At 34.0% G+C, this 24,351-nt stretch overlaps 1 protein-coding gene across 49 annotated transcripts in view; it reads left to right on the top strand.

Annotated features, from left to right (window-relative positions):
- The window catches only part of Rims2 (regulating synaptic membrane exocytosis 2), a 536,290-nt gene that overhangs the window by 200,811 nt on the left and 311,128 nt on the right, over positions 1 to 24,351 (top strand). For 7 of the 49 annotated variants that reach the window (XM_087190785.1, XM_013074122.3, XM_087190784.1 and 4 more), the window contains exon 1: positions 1,416 to 3,629. The exons of the other annotated variants lie outside the window; for them this stretch is intronic. In XM_087190785.1, the coding sequence (XP_087046911.1) occupies positions 3,508 to 3,629 (122 nt within the window). In that variant the 5' untranslated portion in view covers positions 1,416 to 3,507. Of the gene's footprint in view, positions 1 to 1,415; positions 3,630 to 24,351 lie in introns of those variants that run through there. 49 annotated transcript variants of the gene reach the window in all.

Genomic DNA, 24,351 nt, shown 5'->3' on the forward strand with positions numbered 1-24,351 from the left:
TTATCTGAGTTTCCTGGAAAAAGCATTGCATCCAGTCAGCATCTGATGAATAGAAGGACTGGAGACTTGCACAGAGAAACTGTATAAATACTTGTTGGATGAATATATGTGATAAATAAAAGATACCTGAATGTGATTGTTAGAATTTAGGTCTCAGTAGTTTGATTCCTTAAATAGTTCATAATATGGGGCCGGGGATTTAGCTCAGTGGCTCCACCGCCTGCCTCGCAAGCGCAAGGTCCTGAATTCGATCCCTGGTACCAAAAGAAAAAAAGTTCATAATGAGAGTACTTGTAAGCACTAAGTACTTTAGAGTTCGTAAAATGCATTTATACACATTACACGTTTTAATACTTGTAATTACCCTGTGAGGTGATACACCTAATTTTACATTTGAAAAAAATCATAGCTCAGGTAATTCTGAGATATTATAGCTATTTAGGATTGAAATTAGGACTTAAACCCAGGCGATTCAACTCTAGGTATTATGGTCTTTCTGTTAGTCTCCAATATCTGCTACTTGTTAACCTGTACAATTTAGAAAATATAAAGCAAATATTATGTACAAACATTTTTGTAATACTCAGAATGTTATAACGGATTACAAAGTCCATCCAAAGCCCAATTATTTGATGGAAAATATTGGTGGCTCTTATATTTATGAACCTTATGACATGAGGTGATAAGCTAAATTCAACCAACCAACCAAATATAGAAACTAAGAACAAAATTAAGGCCTTAGGTGATTTCCTTTCTTGTCTATGAATATGACTAAAAATAAAATATACTTTTTGATAAAATTTAGGCATTCATGTACTCAAAAAATTTTTATTGAATACCTACCCTGTGTTAGTCACTGTGCTAGATAAATAAAACAGAATGCATGACTTAATCTCATGGAACTGAGGATGAAACACATTGAGCATTTTTCCAAGTAAATATATGGTTATACTTTCCTTATTATCATGAGGTATACAAGTGTAGGGTATAATGGAACTGCATAAACCAGGACCTAATCTAGGTTTGAGCAATTACCCGTTTGACACTTGAGCCTTTAACAACGAGTAAGGACAGGTAAGAAATGGTAATGCGGAAAGAAGGAGGAAGACAGCACTGAGGGATATTGAGGAAACTCAGAGAGATGGTCAAAAGTATGAATGTTGTATAAGAGAGATGAAAAACAAGTCTACAAGAAAGGCAGTTCATATGTTGTTTACTGTTTCAAAGGAGTCATTGTTAAGGCTCATTCCAGTGATATTTCCAATGCTTAGGTCATTTTTGAAGCTCTTTGTATGACCTTGCCTTCAGGCCCAATTTTTAAACATAAAAGAATGCTTTTTTTAAAAAACAACAAAGAGTGTTTTGTAGTATAGTCACCTTAATTAGTAGAGTTGATTTAGAAGGGCTTTTGATTATTCGTAAAAATCAAATCTACCAACAAAGGAATGTTGATCACAGGTAGCATGAAGTATGAAATTAACTTGAAAATAAGAATGTTAGAAATGTGTGTTTTCATTAGTAAAGATTAAACCTTTGTAAATGTGAAATATCAGCTTATGATCAGAGGCTTAAAAATTTAAAGCATACTAAATTGCTTTTTTAAGTTAAATGGAAGAAACCCACTTAAAATTATTTTGAGTTAAAAAATTTTAGATGTTTGGTCTAAAATATCCTAGATTAGGCAACTAGCAGATAGTTTTCCTATTCAGTTATACAGATTAGCCCATTACACTAGATGTCCATGTTGTGTGTGTGTGTATGTGAATGAATGTGTACATATATGTTGAAAAATTGACAGGAAAAGAGGATAAAAAACAGAGTCCAAGGCAAAGAATTTCATCCCAAATACCCCATCTTTTATAAACTCTGTAGCCTTTAATCTATTAAAGCTTCAGTTTTTATTTATAAAATGATAGTAGTATTAATACATATAATATTTCTCGATGTTAAAAGATTTAAAAGTGCTTTATAAATTAAAAAGTTGAGGGTCAGTATATGTGATGTGTTTTTGACAAAGATGTTGGTGTGCACCTGTAGAAATCTGAAATAATCAATAATAGCCAAAATAGGGGCACTCTTAGTTTAGATCAACCCGTAATTGAACATCTTCATTTAAAAAGGAACAAATAATTGTTTAATATTTATATTATTATGTGTTTATGTTGTGTGCTTTTGTGACATGATTATTCATGTGAAAATAATTCACTGTTTTAAAAAAGTTTTTATGTATCGACAGTGACATGTATGAAAGGAGCGAGAGAGGGTGAGGACTGAGAGCGGAGGTAGATACCGGTCAGCAAGGTGGAGCCTATCGAGGAAACGTCAAGGGTTAGGAGCAGTTAAAGATCAGTACAAACACTTGGCACCTCTGTAAGTGAGTGGAGATTTAAAATTTGGTTTACACACTGGTTTTAGAAATCTTGCACAAGACAGATGACCTGGATGAAGAACAAGCTAAGCTTTTGTCTGCAACATAATTGTTGCCTGAGAGTGGCTAAGGATGTGGGGCTACTCAAGACAATTGAGGCCCCGAGGACAGTCTCTTCTAAAATTGCCCTGGTGACCATTGTTGAAATAAAGAGATTTACAGTAGTTGGTGAGGTTTCTCTGGCCATGGTTGTGTGGAGTATTTTTCTTTCTTTGGATTTGTGGGAAAGTTTTTATTTAATACCCACTATTTAGGGCAAATTTTAATTGATACTATGTAATTTTTTCTGTAATTATGTGGCCAACCATGTAGTTACTATATATGGCCTTTAGAAAGGGTATTATTCTTTTTTCTTTAAAAATTAAATAAATTCAGATGACCAATATCTGACTTTCCAAATGTACTTAGAAATACAGATAAAAAGAAACTTATGGTCTGTCATATTTTTTTTTTTGCTTCATAATACCAAAGGAGGATATTTACAAACCACTTATTTTTAGAGTGTTTTGGTCCACTGCAGTAGCTTGCACATTGAAGAGATACACTGTTGCTGGACTTATTCATTTTTGAGAAAAAAAGAAAAAAAAGGACTGGGGAAATGTAAAATTTCTCTTCCTCTTATCAAGTAGCAGCATTAAGAAGATACCTTGTCCCCATTTTTATTACTTCTGAGATTTTATTGCTGACAGCCAGATGTGCTGAAACTCCTGACGACAGCATCTATTCATTGCGTGTTTTTAATAGGCTTAGAGAGAAATATGAGTAGAGTACATGAGAGCAGCTCAGCTTCACACTTCGGCTGGGAATGCCCAAAAAGCTTACTGCTGTTTAGAATTCTTGCTACAGTCAGGAGAAAGCCGAAAGCTGCACGAGTACTGAATCTTCTACGACTGAATTAGAAGAATAATGACTGTACAATTAACTATCAACCTCTGCTCATTTAAGCACAGTCTTTACAGAGCTCAGGAGAAATATGGAACTTGATTGGCATGTTTTTATTTGATGGTGTCTGCAAATAGATGAATTTAAAGACAGGTGGTAAGCAAAAATAAGAAAAGGAAAAAAATAAAAGAAAGAAAATGCAATTTGAGACATTGCGCCAGGTCTGCAATTCTGTTTTATCTCATTTTCATGGGGTTTTTTCATCCCCACCAAATATTTTACAAAATGAGATTTTTGGACAAACGCTGAACAATGCAAGGTGAGTAAAGCTAAACTATATTTCCTTTTAATATTCTTATTGTCAAAATAGTAATCTTGTATGCCTTTAAAATTCTTTTGTATTGAATTGCTGTTAGTAGTATAAGGGCATTGTCTTTTTAATCATAAATGAAAAATTTTATTTGGTACTTCTAATTTGATTCAAAGAAGGAAAGTAAGCCCCCCACCCAAAGGAGAAAAAGCATCTTAAATTTAAGTAGATTGACCTCAGAAACATAATACAGATGTCAGGCTGTTTCATTATTTCTTTTCCTAATAAATAAAATGATTCACTTAAAATGCTTGATATTCTCTTTGTAATCATAGCAGTGATTACATTGCATATATAAGGATGGGACTGTGTAATCATATGTGATTTGTTGGAAAATGTGAATTAGCAATCATGCATGCTCTTGTAAAACATGGGGAAGATGATTTCTAGGTCTAAGGCATTTCTCTATGCAGGGTAGATTAATAACCACTTTTAAACAGTCTATATTGTGGATTTGCTAGTTAGGTTGAATTAGGTTGGTAGTCTGGATGGATTCTTTGTTAAAAATTCCTATTGCTTTTTCAACCTGATCCTTTTTTTGTATGTGTGTGATGAAGGTTGTTAAATTATGAACCTGTGTTCTAGATGGTTTCTCTGGCTTATACTAAGAGAGCTATTCTATTAAAGAAAGGTTAGAAAATGTAGTTTTATCACTTGGTTCTTCCTTCATTTAAGTTACCTGGCTTTTGAGAATCTCTCATACATGTAGTATAAAAAGACCTCCTTTTAACTAAATTTATATGGAGAAAGACTGAGAAAGAAATTCTGTGAACATGCTGTTGCACTGAAATCTGGACATTGACAGGGGACTAATAGTGCATAGAATATTGAATGGTTTTGTCGGTCTCTTCCTTTTAGGATCTCTGAACAATGTGAGGCAGCCTATTTTAGAGATTAAAAAAGCTGTTACACAATATGTATCTTAATTTAGCAAGTGAAAGGAGGTTTTTTTTGCAGTTATTAGTTTTTAGAATGTTTACTGATGATAAGTATCTTTATAAACCTTTCTTTGAATATGGAATGGCATATTTATTTCTTAAAAATTATACCTCTATTTCTCAGTGCAGTTCTGTGAAATTAATTTGGCTTTTTTCATGTTTGATTTTCAGACTAATTTAAAATACATAAAAGTATATCAGGTGTTATGATATTCTAAAATGAGTTATTTGTATTTTAAGATGTGGTTTTCTTTTCATTTAGTAATATATTACTTTGCTAATGTATGATAAAAATAATATGTATTGCATTTTAATTTTAAATAAAGGAGGCAGTATGAATTTCTAAAAATTTCCATGACCTGAAACTACCAGAGTTTTAGAATTTATACTCGTACTTCATAATTCTTTTCCTTATTTTATTTCATGTTTTTTTAAATGCCAAGAATTTATGTACTTAGAAGTATTCACATTAGGCCTAGGAGTGTATTCACTATAGAAATGAGGCCATTGACAGAAGAGTAAGGAATTGGGCTTGAAGTAAGAGTAATTTTAAAATAAGAAAATATGTATATTTGGGGAGGGGTTGTATATATTCCTGTCACTATGCTTTAGCTCTGGCTTTGAGTTTACTTTGTGTTGCCATGCTTACAATTTCAGTGCTCTCATTAAAACCTCAAATTTTTATTATGCAATTAAATTTTAAATTGCAAAGTTTCTAGTGCTTCCACAAGACCAATCTTGTTTAACTTGTTGTAATTATTGCCTAAAATTTTCAGAACACAGTAACTAATCATTAACGAATTCATTCTGCTTTAGAAAAGAATTTCTTGTCTTTATGCTAACTTCTTAGTCTTTAAAATATTTATAGCATTATTTTGCAAATAGATCTACTGATCTTCAAAAGTAATTAACTACTGATTGACTTTTAGGGCCAGCCAAAACCAGTTATGCAGATAGTTATTTTGGAAGTATAAAGAATGAAAAATAAGTATATGAACTTGCATTTAATGCTTTCACATGTTTTATTCTTGTTTTTTTGTGTGTGTGTTCAGATCAGATACGAGTCTTTTAAAGTATTTATTCTGCTTAGATTCTTTTAAAAAGAAATACAAATGCCTAGACAATAGCATGTATGTAGCCTAAGAATTCATTCTTGGAGAAGAATATCATAGAAGAATGACTTGAGTTTCTTATCAGCAGATGTGATCTCACAATTTATGGCTCCCAACCCCCAACAATGAACCTTTTAACTTAGTGTGCTGGAAACTAATGGTTTTGAGATTTTAAGCATTGATTATATAACTATTACTTCTGGAAAGAACAGTTTTGGTTGTTATTACATGAATAGTAATCATTTAATGGTTTGGACTAGTTGACAAATATTCAGTAGTTGCATTGTGACATTAATTATGATATTTAAATTGATATAAAATAATATCAGATTTGGACAATTAGATTATGTTTTATTCTGAGTTGCTTTCTAGGAGAAATTACTAGAAAAGTACTATGCATCAGTTATATAAAAACTCTTATTAAAATGGGACCCCTTCAAGTACTTTTGAAATGAAGACTTTTATTAGGTAGCTAATTTTATCCTTAAATATACAATTCAATTTTCTTTTTTCTTTTTTGGTACCGGGGATCGAACTTGGGTCCTTGCACTTGCGCAGCAGGCGGCAAAACCACTGAGCTAAATCCCCGGCCCTACAATTCAATTTTCATCACTTTTTTAGATGGTAGAGTAGTTGGTGACATATTACTAATAAAAGGTTAAAAGAAGAAAATCTCCCATAATATGCTCCAAATACATTTCCAAGTTCCATTTGTCAAAGAAGGAAAGATTTGAAAGTACATCAATAATATATGTATCATAAATCACTGAGCCAGAGATTAATATGCTCAAACTTTTTTATCTGATGAATAATAAAAATTTACTCATGAGTGAAGATCATTAAAAAGTTCTTGACTTTTTGTTGGAAACTGTGTAGCAGACACTTATGTTTCAGACTAAAAGTTCTTAGCTTATGTCCTTGCCATTGGGGCCCTTGACTACCATTTCAACGCACAAAGGGGGAGACAGGGTCTCTTCTGTTCTTCCACAGCTAAAATGAAAGAACTAAAGATCCAGACAGAAAAAAAAAAATCTGCATCTGACCTAAATCTATTTGGTAGATTTTGATGAAGTGCTCCTTTAATTGAAATTCTTGTTATTATGTTTTCTTAATGTAAACTCATTTTTATCAAATTAAATTATTTAAGCAGGACACAAAAATAATTGCTTTTGTTGCCAGTAAAAAAAAAAGCCTGCAAGTACTGAATTCACTATACAATCTAATTTTTGTGATCTTGGCTTTGGAAACAAATATTCATGTGCTAGAAGATATATATTTCCAGCTGAGTTCACTGCAGTGAGTTTAATATTGCTTTGGACAATATTTAAATGAAAACAATAATGATGATTTTCTTTTGTGATAAAATTTTTGAAAAAAATAAACTTAGTATCCTTTAAATTTTTCCATTTGTTGCTTTGGTCATCTTTCTTGTAACAGTGAAGAAACCTGCAGCCTCCTCTGGAGGTCCTCTCTGCTTTGTCCCTAAAGGTGAGCCAGTGAATTTGCTGAGCTGCCTGGCCACACAGGGCAGAGCAGAGCTGAAATTTACCCTGAATAGGTGTGAAGGGCCTGTTTCCTCTCTTGTGTGTATGTGCAGTGTGATCCGCAGACTTGCTCGCTAAAGATTTTGAAAAGGCTTAGTAGACCAATGCCTGTTCAGATTCATTGTCATTTTCAACTGCAAGTAAGGGACCTATGTAATCTAGTTTGCCTGGAGCAGTCCTAGTTATGCCCCTGTCCCCCTGTGATTGTTAGATACTTTCTCTCTCAGAAGAGGTGCAGTTTGACAGTATATTATGGGATTACTATCAAAAGGAATTGTAAGATTAAGTTTACCTGGTGTAAACAAATTCTTTATAGTTCTAAAACATTAATTTTTTTTTTTGAGGGGTACCAGGAATCGAACTTGGGACCTTGTGCTTGTGAGGCAGGCACTGGAATCACTGAGCTAAATCCCTGGTCCCTGTTATTTTAAATAAAACCTGATTTTACAAAATAAATGTTCATTTGGTATGGCAGTATTTTTGGTCAGAAGTCCTTGGTTGTTTAAATAGCACTTATTATTGCTTTGGATTAGAATGCAGCCATTAATTTATATTCAGAAATTTTGGTATAAACACTTGTTATTCACCATGGCACACTGATGACTACTTTGACATTGAAACAACAGCATGCTTACTTTTCAGAGCTCTGAAGGTGTAATCTGCCCAATGAGCATTGTTTGGTGTGATTACAGCATCAACTCTTCACTTCAGGAATATATTTAATGAAAAGTGTATTCTGAGGTATAAAGTACTCAACATTCTGATGTGTATACATATACTATGTAAATATATGTCTTATGAATTATGTATGTTTATATGCATGAAAGCTTATCTCAGCACAATTGCTTGTTGAGATATCTAATAAAAATGACTTGATTCAGATATGTAGATCATTAACATTTTTATCAGAATATTTACTATGGACCTTAGCTGTATTCCACAGTTATTAATATAGATCCTTAAACTGATACTGATCCATAATCTTTTAGTATTTTCTTTATTGAAATAACTTTGATAAAGCTACTGCTTTTAGTGATGTTAACTATATATTTTTTGTAATTACCAACACATGATCAGAAAAGAACTGAGATAAATTAAAGATTATTATTAGTCAACTTTAAAATTCTGGTGCTATTCACGGAATAGTAAAATGAATTCATTTCATATATGCTGTCATGCTGTTGGCTATCTGTATATGAATTTGTGAATTACACACAGAGATTCATGGTGCCAACAAAAGACTTTCTAAGACTGATCTACAACTTGAATTTAGATTCTGAATTTGAGAAATTTCAGCTGTTTCAGAAGTATTGATGTACTTTTCTTACAGGACAAAGTGGAAAAAAGCCAATGCATATTAAAATTGTAGTATCTTAAAATGTGAGGGCTTTTAATTTTGCCTTGTGCTTTTCAAATTATTTTTCTTGTTCTTTTATTCTTAGCCGAGAATTCTTCCTTCACAGTCTAACTTTGGAGCAGCTCTGGCTTAGAAAATGAGATGCAGACCTGTGGTAGTTCTAAGAAACACACTGTGAAGCCTTTTCTGTCACTACACTCTCGTTTTTTTCTTAAAGTATAGCTGCTTCCATAGATCAGACTCAGAACTTACATTCACCCATACTTCTCTGAACCTTTAGTCTCATTGTCTGTCCTTTGAAACATCCGAAGTATGCTAAATGGACATGTCCAGGAGGATGCTCATGTTTGGGTGGGGTTGACTGGTGCCTGACTTTGGTATTGCATACTGGAGCCGTGTTTCTATGGTGTTTTCCTGTCAATACCTGGTTTCTTTACCCTTCAGACAAATATTTTTCTGCCTTTTTTCTAATATAAATTAGCTTTGTGTGTTCTAGAACTTCATATTAAAATCATATAGAGTATACTGTTTCATAAATTTTTTATTCATCGTAATTTAAAAAATTCATACTTGTTATAGCATGTGCTAGTAGTTGTTCCTCTTCATTGCTAGATAATATTCCATTATGTGGATAGACCTTAGTCTCGAGAGTTTTTTTGAGTACATTTATTTTTATTTCTCTCGAGTGAGTTTCTAGAGAGGAATTTGTGGATCATAGAGTAAGTATGCGTTTTGTTTTATAATGATAGACCATTTAAAAATGTCTGTGTACTTTAAATTTTCATTGACAATGTTTGAAAATTTTATTCATTCCACACACTTTTCAACATTGGTCACATAAGTTTATTTTGGTCATTCTGATGATTTTATAATGGCATTTCCTTATGATAGGATTTTTGTATTTGCCCGATGCCTATCAATGTCAAAAATTTCTGTATCTTCTATATATCTCCGATTAGCTTGGCTTTTAGCTTTTTGGTTTAGGTCTATGGTCCATAACAAATTAACTTCTGTGTAGATGGTGTGGGGGAGGAGTCAAGTCATATTTTTCTAGGTGAGTCTGCAGTTGTTCCATTGCCATTTGCTGAGAAGTCTTGAAAGACTTACTACTCCCTGCTGGACTGAATAGCTGGGTAAACGGGGCTGCATTTCGGAGGTGTTTGCTCTGCCCACTGACCGCGTGTCTGTCCTCAGGCAGTCCCCTTCACTCACCTGCATGCAGTCTTCATGTCAGGTAGTGTAAGTCCTCTCCTTCACCTTCGTTCTTTTTCAAGATAAATCGGATACTCTTGGTACTTTTCATTTTCACATATATTTTATAATCATTTTTAAAATTTTGATTTGAAAGCCTTCTAAAAGCATTTACTCTGGATTGCCTTAAATTTCTGAGGATTGGTTTGGAGGGAGAATAGATACCTTAACATTGAGTCTGTCAACAATTGTCTCTTTATTGATTTAGGTGTTTTTTGATTTTTCTAAACAATATTTTATAGTTTTCAAAGTAGAGGTCTTGCATAACTTTCTTTTGTTAACTTTTTCATAGGTATTTTATTTTTGATACTATTATAAATTGAATAGTTTAAAAATTGTTTCTAATTGTCTCCTGCTAGTATATGAGTCAAATTTATTAATACTAATATTTTATCTTTTGATACTACCAAATTAACTAATGATTTCTAATAGCTGTTTTGTAGATGATATTCTGTATAAACAATCTTGTTATCTAAAGGGACAGTTTTACTTCCTTTCCAATATTTATGCCTTTCTTTTTCTTGTCTTATATACTTAGAACCAACAGTACAATGTCAAAAACAAGGTATGAGAGCCTCCTAGCTGAGTAATAAGTTTTTAAAAACATAAATGGGCTTGCATTTTGTAAAATGCTTTTTCTGCATTTATAGAAAAATATTATGTAATTGTTTTTTCTTTTTCTGTCAACATTTCTAATTTATTAGTTTTATTTTTATATCTTAAATCAACTTTGCATTCCTGGGTTAAATCCCACTCAGTACTAGGATATTACTTATTTTGTATATTGCTGGTTGAGATTTTCTGTGATTTGGATAAGGATTTTTACAACTGTGTTTATGAAAGATACTTTATAATTTTCTTTTAGCAAGTTTTGTCATTAGGCTTATTTTGACCTCATGAGTTTGGCATATTTTACTTTCACTTTATTTTGTGAACAGATGGAGTAAGGTGGATGTTATTTCTCCTGTAAGTATTTGATTAAATTAAGCAGGAAAAGCAAATGGACCTAACATTTTGAGTGAAAATTTTGATAAAGAATTCAATTTTTAAAATTTAAATTGTCTGTTTAATTTTTCTCAGTTGTGGTAAATTGTACTTTTCTAGAATCTTTCCATTTTATCTAAGTTAACAAGTTTATTAAGTTTTCATAATATTCCTTTATTGTCTTTTAATAATATCTCTAGTGATAATCTCCATTTTGATATTGAGAAAAGATAAAAAATTATTGATATTTGATAATTTGTGATCTTTTCTCAATTGCTTATCATTTTACCTAGGAACTTATCATCTCTTTTTTGTTTTGGCTTTATTGATTTTCTCTTGTTCATCTACTATTTCACTGACTACTGTTCCTATCTTACTTATTCCCATTCTTCTGTTGGGTTTAATTTCCTCTTCTTTTTCAAGCTTCTCAAGGTAGAACCTTGGGATTTCTTCTGATTCATGAATATTTAAATATGTGATAATTTTTAAACATATTCAAAATATCTTCTTGTTATCTATTTCTGGTTTAATTTTATTCTGGTCAGAGAACACATCTATAATCATTTTAGTCAGTTTATATGTATTAATATTTACTTTTTTGTCCACTGTAACTTCAGTCTTGGTGAACATACCACATGTACTTGAATGAAATGTGCATTATGCCCTTGATTAGTGTTGTTTTCTATAAATATCAAGTGTGTCATTATGTTTCATGGTGGTGTTCAGATCTTCAGCCTCTTTCATGATATTCTTATTTTTTTCTCAGTTGTTAAATGTCATTATAGAATTTACTGTGTATCTTTCTGTTGTGTCAGTTTTTTCTCTGTCATGAAACTCTGGTACTGGGCACCTACACATTTATGACTTTTATATTTTTTTGATTAATCAACTTAAATCTTTGTGAAATCTCCTTCTTTGGTATTACTTTGTGTCTAAAAGTTTTTTTTGTGTGTGGTCTTCCATGTTTAGTTTTAGTTTACTTATTTATTTATTTTTTGATTTTGTGAGGTAGAGTCTTGCTGTGTAGTTTAGCCTGGCCTTGAACTCATGGCAATCCTCCTGCCTCAGCCTCTCTAGTGCTGGGATGACAGGTGTGCACCACCATGCTTGGCTTTAATTTACAATATAATATAATCCCCTCCATACTTCCAAAAATGAATAATCAGTGATTTTAAAAAAAGACATGTACAGTTGTCAAAGTAAAGAGAAAAAAGTGAGAAGCCTCATCTGAAGCCCGAAAGAGGGCCTTTCTTTCCCTTCTGTATGGCTGATAACATACAGTGTCAGGGACTGGAGCAACACCAGTCTCTACGATTCAGGCTTGAGTGCCTCAGAGGTCAGCCCCCTTCCCCTCTGATGGGCTCTGGGCAGCCCCAGGTGGGTGCCAGGCACTGAGCACTTGCTGCAGCTAGCTGGCCTGCTCTGCACAGAGGGCTCCAGGAAAGTTCCTCAGCTTGTTTTGCCTTGTTTGCTTTTTCCTTTTGTGGTATTAAGCATAATAATTGAGGCAACTGTCCTGTACCTAATCTTTCACATGAATTGTCACTGTTTCTCCTCAACCCCTGTAAGGTAGTGGTACCATCGTCCTTGTTTTACAGTTTAAGAGAGGGAGGCTCTGGCTAAGTATCAACCAGTAATTTATCTTTTGCTCAAATGGGAAACCTAGCTCAAAATGGTGTCCATTGGATCACATACTGTAAAACAAAGCAAAGCAAAGCAAAAAAACAAAACAAAACTGCAAGTTCTGGTTTTAGCTTACAGGGGCAGCAAAGCCTTGTTTCTATCTCCTGGGTGTGTACTCTGCTGGCGGTGGTCAGAGATAGTAGGATAACTCAGCACTTCTGTCTCTCTTCTTGTTGTAAAAGTGAAAACAGCTTCTGTTTTCCCATCTTCAAGTTACAAACATACCTTATTTGATAGAATTATAACCATTTATTTATACTGTTTCCGTTACATGCCTTTTTCCAGTCATTTTAAAAATTTTACTTTTTTATTAGTACATGTTCGTGGTATATGATGTTTGCATTCCTTTGTGGAGTTCATAGATGTGCATGACTCATCTTCTTTCCTCAGTAGTTCATCACGACAAGTCAGTGACGTGTTAAATTGTTGTTCTTTTGTGCGTAATGTATTTTCTCTGGTTACTTTCAAATGCTTATCTTTTATTTGTAGCAGTTTTTTGTGGTCTTTAATGCATTTCTCTTTGGGTCTTCTGTGCTTTTGAAACCTATATATTTATGTCTTTTATCTAATTAGAAAGTTTTCTGATACTCTGTTTGGGGGGCCTTATTTTTAATCTTTCTTCTGATTCTCCAGTTATATATTTCTTAGATCTTTTATAAATTAACTCACAGATTCTTTTATTTAATTAATTAATTTATTTATTTTGCTTAAATTCTTTTATTGGTACATTTTAGGTATACAGTATGTTTACATTTTTCATTGGGTGCTTGTACCTGTACATGATGCATCTTGGTTCTTATTTTTCCCCATTACCTGTGTGCCCTTCACCCCCTCCACCCTTCCCTATTTACATAGATTTTGTTTCCATTTTTTCCTTTTCTCATAATTTTTCCTTTCCCTTCTTTCCTTTCCCCTTCCCCTCCCACTTAGCTTATCCCTTTGGACCTTTTCTTCCTATTTCAAATTATTAATTATTCATTTTAATCATTTTAATCCTTATTTACACTTTCAGTTTCTCACACCAGAGAAGCTATTCTGTATTTACTCATGTGTGTTTTATTTATTTAAGTTCAGAGTATGGGCTCAATATGCATCCATTTAGCTATAAATGACTCTAGTTTCTTGTTCTTTATGGCTGAGTAGTACTCCATTGTATAAAAAAACCACATCTTCTTTATCCAGCTTCCAGTTGTTGGGCACTTGGGCTGTTTCCAAGCTTTAGCTATTACAAACTGTGCTGCTATAAACATGAGTGTACATATATCTCTGTGGTATGATTCTTTTAATTCTTTTGGGAAAATACCCAGCGGGATAATAGCTGGGTCAAGTGGGCAGATTCTTTTAATTTTCAACATTTTTCTCTGTTCTTCAGATTGTATAATTTTCACTTTCATGTGTTCTTTATTTCATAATCGAATGAAAACCTACTGAATTTAAATTTCAGATATTTTATTTTCTGTTCAAAATTTTTTTGTTTGTATTTATTTATTTATTTATTTATTTATTTATTTATTTATTTATTTATTTTTTGAGTACCAGGGATCAAACTCAGGACCTTGTGCTTGCCAGGCAGGCGTGGCACCACTGAGCTAAATCCCCGGCCCCTGGTTCTTTTTTATAGCCACTAATTCTGTTGAAATTTCTTGTCTTTTTTCTCGTTATGAGCATCTTAACATTTATTTCCTTCAACATAGTTGTTATTCTGCTTTTAAAAAATCATTTTTTACTAATTTTAACATCCAGGTTATCTCAGTCTCTATCAATGAATTTTTCTTTTGAGTATGGATTATGTTTTCCTATTTCTTAATATTATCAGATAATTTTGAATATTTTGAGTATTTAAAATATTTGGAAGTTAGTTTAGTTGAAGCTTAGCTACAAACTCTGTTTCTCCTGAGGTTACTATGACTGAAATACTGTTTTAATTTTGTCTGACCTTTGTAAGTCTTTCTATGGCTGATGACAGTGTTTATTATACATAGAATTTTATTTTTCCTTTGTGTACTTTTCTTTTTGTTATTTCCCCCCTTCCCCGCTGTGTTATTTGCCCAAACTCTCCCTCTGGTTTTCCAGGCCAGTAAGACTCTAAGTTTGTAACAAAAATTATAAAAATTGGAAACACCCAATTTCATATTCTCCCATGAATCATTTGTTCCTCAATATCTTCTTTTTTTTGTTCTCTAGTGTCTTCAAATCATTGTTTGTTCATATTTTGCCCTGAATTTATATTCATCTGTGGGAAGGTTAGCTTAGGGGAGCTGCTTGGTGGCTGCCAAATAGGAATCTATTTTTTACATATTAATTTATGTTTGTTAAACACTGTGTCTGTAACTTTACTCTTTATAATTTATTAACTTTATGTTTTGTAATTTATTGTGCTTTCCCAAATACTGCATAGCTCATTGTCCAGGGGCTGATTGGGAACCTTGTGTCCTAATTAAATTATCATCATATCATTAGACTACATCAAGCATATTTAACCATAAATATTCTTTCTTTATTACTTCATCTGTATTCCAGTGTGACTAATGCTAATGGTAAGATATGAGCAAAATGTACAGAGGCTTTTTTTCACATAAAACATAAGAGTGATATGACTGATCTAATTATAAGGGAAAATGTCAGATAAAATGAAGAGATATGAACTATCTTATTTCTTCTTCATCTTTTAATTGGATGGACAACTATTTCAAAGATATTTTCTGCAGGGAAGTTTTACAGGCAATTTGATGATACTTAAGATGAGAATGAGTATGCTAAAGATATTCTGTGTTTTGGAAGTTATCAGTTGATTTTTCAACAGTGTTGACCATAGAATAAGACATTAAAACTCTGTATTGGGCTGGGGATTTAGCTCAGTGGTTCTGCTGCCTGCCTCGCAAGCGCAGGGTCCCGAGTTCGATCCCCGGTACCAAACCAAACCAAACAAAGCAAAACAAAACCAAACCTCTGTGTTGAAAATATAATTATTTGTAATCATCGCCAATTTTTATTAAAGCAATATATTTTCTGAGGCCAGAATGTATTTTTGCAGTATATTTTTGAATATTAGTTTTTTGAGTCTTTCTGAGTTATATTGCAATCTTGAAAGGAAATGTGATTGTAAAGATAGGCCATACTGCATTTTCTTTTTTTCTTTCTTTCTTTTTTTTTTTTTGTGATACCGGGGATCAAACTCAGGACCTTGTGCTTGCGAGGCAGGCGTGGTGCCACTGAGCTAAATCCCCGGACCCGTACTGCATTTTCTAGAGAAATTGAACAGCTTGTTATAAAAACTATTTACACAAAATGTAAATCTGATGATGAAAATACACTTGAAGTAATGTGTTCTTTAAAGAATGTTACCATATTTCTCATGAAGCACACAGCTAGGGAAATGCTTATTTTTATTCTTTTCTATCGACATTGCAAGATATATAAACAAGAACAGTTTTAATGAAAAGCCGTACCACATTTTGATAATACAGTCCATGTATAATATATAACTTTTCATCTGCAACATAAGATTTTAAACTTATTTTTCTGCTTATTTTTTATGTTGGTCAATGTAAAGAAGATTATTTTATAAAACCATACAGCTTAATGTGGTGGTATAAGCCTGTTGTCCCAGCCATTCAGGAGGCTGATGCAGGACGATTGTATCAGCAGGGCCAGCCTGGGCAATTCAGCTAGATCCTGCATCAAAATAAAATAAAAAGGTCTGGGGAAGTAGCTCACTGCTAGAGTGCCTGTTTAGCGTGTGCAAAGTCCTGGGTTCAGTCCCCAGCATTGGAAAAACCAGAACCAAAAAACAATACATTAATCATACATTAATTTTCTGTTGTATAACAAATCACCACAAGCTTAATGGATTAAAACAACACCTGTTTATTATCTTTCAGTTCTGTAGGTCAGAAGTCCCAGCGGGCTCAATGGAAGGTCTCACGAGGCTGAAATCCAGTGTAGACCAGCCTTGGCCCTCATTCAAACGCTCTGGGGAAGAATCTACTTCCAGCTTCCCCCAGGTTGTTGGCAGGACTCAGCAGCAGCTCTTTGTAGCAGTGGACTGACATCTCTGTCTCTTTGCTGCCTGTCAGCTGGGGATTGCTCTTAGAAGCCTCTTCATTTCCTGCGTATTGTCCCCTTAATTTTCAAGGCCATCAATGACACATGTGTCCTTCTCATGCATGGAGTCTTTCCTCTTTCCCTTTCTGCTACAAGTAAGAAAATATTCTCAGCTTTAAGGGGTTCATGTGATTCAGATGTGATTCCACTCACATTTGATTAACTCAGAGTCAAATAATAATCTTAATACATGTATAAAAATCTCCTTTCAACAAGTAAAATCATGTAATCACAGCTGATAAGCATATTCATTTGAATTAGTATGGGAAAGCTTAGGAGTAGGGGCAAGACCTTGTCTCACCTTTGTCTGTCAAACTGTGTAAGAAGGGAAGTTTAAACTTGAATCAAATATAGTAGAAACACACCAAAAATAGATACAGATTGGATACTGAGGCCGATACGAGATCCTAATATTATCTGTAATCCTGGATTCCTAATGTTTGTGTCCAGCAAAACAGTTTATTATTAATAATAATTATCTGTATAGAAGTTGATCACTTTATCTCTCAAAATTAATCCCTTATCACCCAAATTCTATAAAGAACTACTTCATATAATCCAAAAATCTTGGCTCCATGCAGCTGTTTCATCCAGTTTAAAAAGAATGTTTGCCAGCACTTTTTTGCTCCATACATTATTAATGCAGATGATCAGAATTAATAAGAATTGTTATTGATATTTAAATATAGATTACTAATATTTGTTAAGTACAGTCCATCTTAAATTGTGAATTTAAATTAGCAAGTTCTATTTTTATATACTCATTTTTAATAGAAATAGGAGGGCTCATTTGAAAGCTATCTGATAATGTTTATTTTGATTAGAATTTCCTTGGAAATATTTTACATTGTTATTAAATTTCTGATTTATATGCTACCTAGATCATTATAGAAATTTACCACTTGGAAGAGGCTTAGAGAATAAAATTTTTAAGAATCCGTCCATATAATTCCACATATTTATATATGTATGTAGTATTACTTATATAATATGTATGATGGTATGTAATGCATAGAGATTGAAATTAGTACATGCAAGCTAAAGTTATCAGAAATTGTGACTTGGACTGTACCATTATAGCCAAAGGGGAAATGGGCCCAAGCCCATCAGCATTATGTATCTTCTAAATTGGTCTTAACAAGGGTAGACTGTAGTAGGCATCTTTTGTTGTCTTTGTGATGTGATGGTGGGAACACAGTTGTCAGTCTTCTGTACCTGGATATCTTTTCAATACCTAACAGTGTCTGAGTGTCTACCATTCTATTACTTCTCAAAGTTACATATATTTTGGATAAGCAGAAGATATAGGAGAGGATACCTCTGATTTTATTCCATTTTATTACATAATAAATGCAATATGTTGTACACTTTTCTTATGGCTTATTTTAATTCTAAAATAGCCATTTATTTTTTATTTAAACTTCCATTAATCTCCTGAATTCTACTGTTTCCCTATTGCAGCCATATTTCTACTAAGTTCTTTTGCACATTCATTGCAGTGAAAGTTCTTATCTGCTAATTGCAATATTCTGGTCATCTTCAGGATATTTTCTTAATTGCTATTGACTGTTTGTTCTCATGGTTATTCATTCATTTTCTTCCTTCTTTGCATGTATTATATCTTACCTTGTGTTTCAGCTAAAGAAAGCTGATTTTTATTGTCAGGCAGTTAAATTAAGGAGCACTTTAATCTCATCAAGGCTTTAGGCTTTGGTTTTAGGTTTTGGATGTTACATTTTCCTTTGTGACAAGATACAGCATTAAAGGCTATAGTGTTTTAACACAACACATGACCATTACGTGGCCTCAGTGGAATGCCCAGGAGTATTCACAGATTTTTCTCCAAGCTTGCTTGATCAGTTTCATGGCATTTCAAAACTATTTTGAAGTTTCTCTTCAACCCTCATCCATCAGCAGGTGCAGGGCCTACACATGTACTGCTTAGGATTTGTGCAGGGACCTGAATAAAATGCCTATGGCTATTTCTGGAGCTATTCTCTTAGCTCTTTGTCTAGTGCCCTGCATTACAAATTCCAGCTGCCTTAGCAAGCTTGGATTCTGAGCTCCATTTTTAATACCAGACTGTGATTCTTTGCTCAGTCAGACCAATGCTCTCTGCTTGGACTTCCTGTGTACAATTGGGTTTCTGTTTCCAGGCAGAAAGCTACTGTTAAGCTTACTCCTTTCTTGAGAATGTCAGTCTTGTGTGGTGACTTATCCAGTACCTTAAAGTGGTTGTTTCATGTACTCTGATCAGTTTTATAGTTGTTTAAGGCAAGAAGACAAACCTAGTATTACTACTCACAAACTATTAATTATTTTATAATAATATAATAAACATTCACAAGCATACCAGCCCCCAAAGAACAATAATTTACATCTAATAATCTGTTTACCTTATTTACATTTCTTTGACTCTTCTAGTTGGTCACAACAATCATATTGAGCCCCTAGTTTGTAATTCCTTTTCTTCTGATGTATATTTTTTATGTAGGTATTGCTAAAAAGCATTATTGTTTTATCTTTATTAAAAGGTATGGTTCAGTTTTTACTACTTCTTACTGTGTCCATATTGTTATGGGCTGTGCCAGTTCATTTATTTTAACTGCTGCATAAGGTTCCAGAGGATCACCTGTAACAGCTTTCAATCCAGCCCCAATGATGGGCATTTGGATTGTGTCCTCATTTTGCTCTTTGAAACTGCTGCTACAAGCATTTTTGTATGTATCTCCACTTTTACTTCTATAGGAGTTTCTCTCGGCTATATTACATTCGGATGTTCCACTTTGGGAATAATGACAAAGTGTTGTCCAACTACTTTTCTAGAGAGTGGCAGTTGAGTACTCACTGTGCATGATGAAAATGAAGTTGTTTAGGAACAGAGCTTAATAAAAGAGATGGACAGTTTAAACCAGAGCTGCCACTGTGAGGTATACTTGTCATAGAACAAATAAGTCCTGAATGAGTTTGCTCATATCAGAAGTTCTTTCTTTTTATAAAATACCAAAGCAATGTATTAAACTTTCCACATCATTGAAGCAAAAGTTTTGGAGTGAGAATAATAGTAGAAGTAGTTTTTAGAGAACACCTTTAAAAACAGGTTAGCATTTCATGGATAAAGTCTATAGGTTGCTGTGTGTTGCCACAGAATACCCCTGTTTGTGGTAATCACACTTAGGTTCTCCAGACTCATCTAGGTCCTTAATGCTTCTGTTTGGGAATGATTTTATCTATTTCCAATTAATTAGTTATAACCTCTCCCTCCCTCTATGCATATATACCTCTATCAGAGCATTGATTCTTTTTTCACTTTTATCTCCAGGAATAATAAATAATAAATCCAAAATTTCTAAAATTTGTTTCCACATTTGGTATTGTTGCCTTCTTTCTAGCTATCTCAAAAGAAAAAGTTCTCTCTTTCTCCTATGTAAGAAAGAACATGATTTCATTTTATGAATTATCTCTTTTCTTTGGATCTTCTTTGTTTCAACATTTAAAATCTAGACCTGATATAAATCTCTATTGCCAGCAACAAGATTCAAGAAAGAGAATCATAGTAAGATTTTCAGTCTTCACAGTCTTCTGCTACTCTGTCTAATTTGCCTCCAGGTACAAAAATGCAGGAGAGCCTTGTTAACCCAGTTGGCTGGATAGCTTTCTCTGTAAAATCTTACAGGTGGCTCTGATTTTTGAGGAGTCTCTTAGCATCTGTTTAAAATGCTCAGACTGCTTCCACCAAATTTGTTTGGCTCTATTTGTGGTTACACTTGATCACACATCTGTAGACGTGGAGGATTGCTGTGGAGAAATAGCTTTGTATTGTATGCTTATGTGATAGAAACATTTCTTCTAGTGCAGCTATAATTGAAGTGAACAATAAATAAAAACATAAGCATTTATGTATGAGATCAGGGCATATGAAAGAGTAAGGCTTAATCTTATTTTACGTGGGTTCATAAAATCTTGCAAAAGCCCTAGACTTGTGTGGACTTCCATTGTGCTTTCAGTGATTTGACATTAAAGTGGCGTGTTCTTTCCTCCATCCATGCTAGGCGACAAAATAATGGAAATGTGCTCTTTGTTTTCCTTACAAGAAGAATGTGTAGAACTATACCAGAATATTAACAGCAGACTCTTCGGGTTTCTCATTTTAAATGCAACTAAAGAATAAACGCGACAGTGACTTTTTAAACAATTCTCTTATTGGTACATTTCAGCTGTACAAGACGTTTACCTTTATCATTGGATGCTGTACCTGTACATGATGCATCTTGGTTCTTATTTTTTCCCTATTCCCTGCCCTCCCTTCAACACCCCACCTTTCCCTATTTACAAAGACTTTGTGCGTAATGTATTTTCTCTGGTTACTTTCAAATGCTTATCTTTTATTTGTAGCAGTTTTTTGTGGTCTTTAATGCATTTCTCTTTGGGTCTTCTATGCTTTTGAAACTTATATAGTTATGTCTTTCATCTAATTTGAAAGTTTTCTGATACTCTGTTTTGGGGGCCTTATTTTTAATCTTTCTTCTGATTCTCCAGTTATGTAGTTCTTAGATCTTTTATAAATTAACTCACAGATTCTTTTATTTAATTAATTTATTTATTTTGCTTAAATTCTTTTATTGGTACATTTTAGGTATACAGTATGTTTACATTTATCATTGGGTGCTTGTACCTGTACATGATGCATCTTGGTTCTTATTTTTCCCCATTACCTGTGCGCCCTTTACTCCCTCCACCCTTCCCTATTTACATAGATTTTGTTTCCATTTTTTCCTTTTCTCATAATTTTTCCTTTCCCTTCTTTCCTTTCCCCTTCCCCTCCCACTTACCTTATCCCTTTGGACCTTTTCTTCCTATTTCAAATTATCAATTATTCGTTTTAATCATTTTAATCCTTATTTACACTTTCAGTTTCTCACACCAGAGAAACTATTCTGTATTTACCCATGTGTGTTTTATTTATTTCAGTTCAGAGTATGGGCTCAATATGCATGCATTTAGCTATAAATGTCTCTAGTTTGTCTTTCTTTATGGCTCTATTTTATGAAAAAACCACATCTTCTTTACCCAGTTTCCAGTTGATGGGCACTTGGGCTGTTTCCAATCCTTAGCTATTACAAACTGTGCCACTATAAACATGGGTGCACATGTATCACTGTGGTATGATTCTTTTAATTCTTTGGGGAAGATACTCAGTAGAGGAATAGCTAGGTCAAATGGGACCTCTAGTCCTAGTTCTTTGAGGTATCTCCATACTGATTTCCACAGTGGTTGCACCAGTCTGCACTCCCACCAATTGAGAAAGGTTATTTTCTCCCCACAATCCTGCCAGCATTTGTTATTGGTTGATTTCTTGATAACAGCCATTCTTTCTGGGATGAGGTGGAATCTCAGTGTTGTTTTCATCTGCATCTCTGGAATGACCATTGATGTCGAACATTTTTTCATGTGTTTATATACTGCTTTTACTTCTTTGTCTGAGAAATGTCTGTTCATTTCAGATGTCCATTTTTGATTTGGGTCTTTAAATTTGGGGGGGTCTGATTTTTTAAGTTCTTTATATATATTCTAGATAGTAGTCCTTTGTCTGAGGTACAGCTAAAAATTTTTTCCTACATTGTAGGTTGTTTCTTACCTCTGTTGGTGGTTTCTCTTGCAGTGCGGAAGCTTTTTAGTAAGATGAGATCCCAGTTGTTGATTCTTTGTGCTAGTTCCCATGCTACTGAGGATTTGTTCATAAAATCTTTTCCTATGCCAATGTCTTCGAGAGTTCTACATAACTTATCTTCCAGCAAGTTTAGTGTTTCTGTTTTAATATTTAGATCTTTAATCCACTTCAATCTTAGTGTAGTGCATGGTGATAGATATGGGTCTAGTTTTAATCTTGTGACAGAGAATTTTAAATGAGCAAAAATACGTAACATTTAGATCATGGCCTTGCAAATAGTAAACATGAAATATACAATAATGTATTACTATTATTTAAAGAACCACTATTGATTATTAATTAATATTCTTGATTATTATTAATTGCACTTTTTCTTCTGCTCAGGCGATCACTATGAAAGATTCTCTGACATCCAACTACTAGGTCAAAATATGTCAACTCTTGAAAAACTTCTTTTATTGTGAAATTGCTTTCCTAAGAGGTTAAACTGATGATATTTCCACTACAAACACATAAAATTATTTTTTCATCATTGGCACCTCTAAGCTGAAGAAGGAAGAAGAAATTGCACCTGCTAAGACCTGGATATTGGGCCGCTAGTCTCCAGACCTCTGAGAATTAAATTTCTGTGGTTTAAGCTGTCCAGTTCACGGTGATTTGTTATGGCAGCCCTAGCAGACTAACACACATGCCTGGCTCTGGACGGTCTTAGGTAGTCCCTCCTGGTATTCTGAGGTCCTGTATTCTCCACTGATACTAGGGATTTTAGTTTTCCAATAACATGCTGTGTTGTAATTTCATTGGTTGTCATAAGTTTTAAAACTATTTTAAAAATCATTTATTCATCTATAGTAATTGGATGGCTTAAACCACAGAAATGTATTTCTCAGAGCTCTGGAGGCTCGAAGTCCAAGATCCAGGCATTAGGTGCAGTTTCTTCTTCCTTCTTCGGCTCGCAGACGGCTGCCCTCTTGTCATGTCTTCACATGGTCTTTCTTTTGTGTGCCTCCCTCACTAGTGTCAGTGTGTCTGGATTTCCTCTTCTTACAAGGACAGTGGCCACACTGGAATAGGAGCTGGTGCCCTAATGGTCTCACTCTAATTAATCACCTCTTTAAAGGTCCTGTCCCCAGCTGTAGTCACACTCTAAGATCCTGGAAGTTAGAGCTTTTATATATGAAGAGAATTTGCTAATTAATATTCATTTTTTATTTTCAATCCATTTAGCATTCAGCACCTGCCATCCAATTTGTCTTTATGGTTACCATTTCTTCCATATCTCTCAAAAGATAAGCGTGATCGCACGATCCAGAGTATTCCTTTCTACATATAATCTACTTTACTACAAGTAAAAATATTAACAATTGAATCACCACTGCGTGTCATTGGCCATGGATACTTCACTTACAACAATAATAGGCATTCACTTCTGGTTGGCTAGCAAGTGATCCAACTCCAGAGTTTCCTTCTTATAGAGTCTCTTCTAGGTATTTCTGGGTATTACTCGCCTACGGTTAGGTTCATTAGAAATAGCACCTGACACCAGGAATTTTGTGTGCAGGATTTTTTGAAGGAATATTCTTCAGAAGAATCTTCAGGGAGGGCCTAGGGAAGGGAAAGGAGCTGAGGAAGCACATGTCTCAGTCTTAGCTGAGTCTGGCTCAGTCTGTGTGTGTGGGGAGATGTGCATTTTGGAGAGTTAGCTTTTGAGTACAAGTTACAAAATGGACTGTCCTCCTTTGAGGTAAGGGTTGTAAACTTTGGTATCCCTGTATTAGCAGGCAGTTAGCTTGCCTACTGGGGAGGGAATGGCAGTGCCACTTTGCACTGCGGTGACTCCTGTTAGTGGAGGAGGGCAGGTTGCTGGTCAGGGGAAAGTGTTTGTCACAGCAGCCAACTCTCAGTAGCTGGGGAGGAATTCATTATCCTAGAAAGGGGGATCTAGGAAGGGCACCAACAGTGTCTACCACATGGAAAACAACTATTATGTATATCTTCTTGGAATAAGGAACTTTAGGAAGTATTAC

This window comes from Heterocephalus glaber, unplaced genomic scaffold (assembly GCF_053883595.1).
Source record: "Heterocephalus glaber isolate CG9 unplaced genomic scaffold, H.glaber_assembly_v1.0 deba00001556, whole genome shotgun sequence".
Lineage (NCBI taxonomy): Eukaryota > Metazoa > Chordata > Mammalia > Rodentia > Bathyergidae > Heterocephalus > Heterocephalus glaber.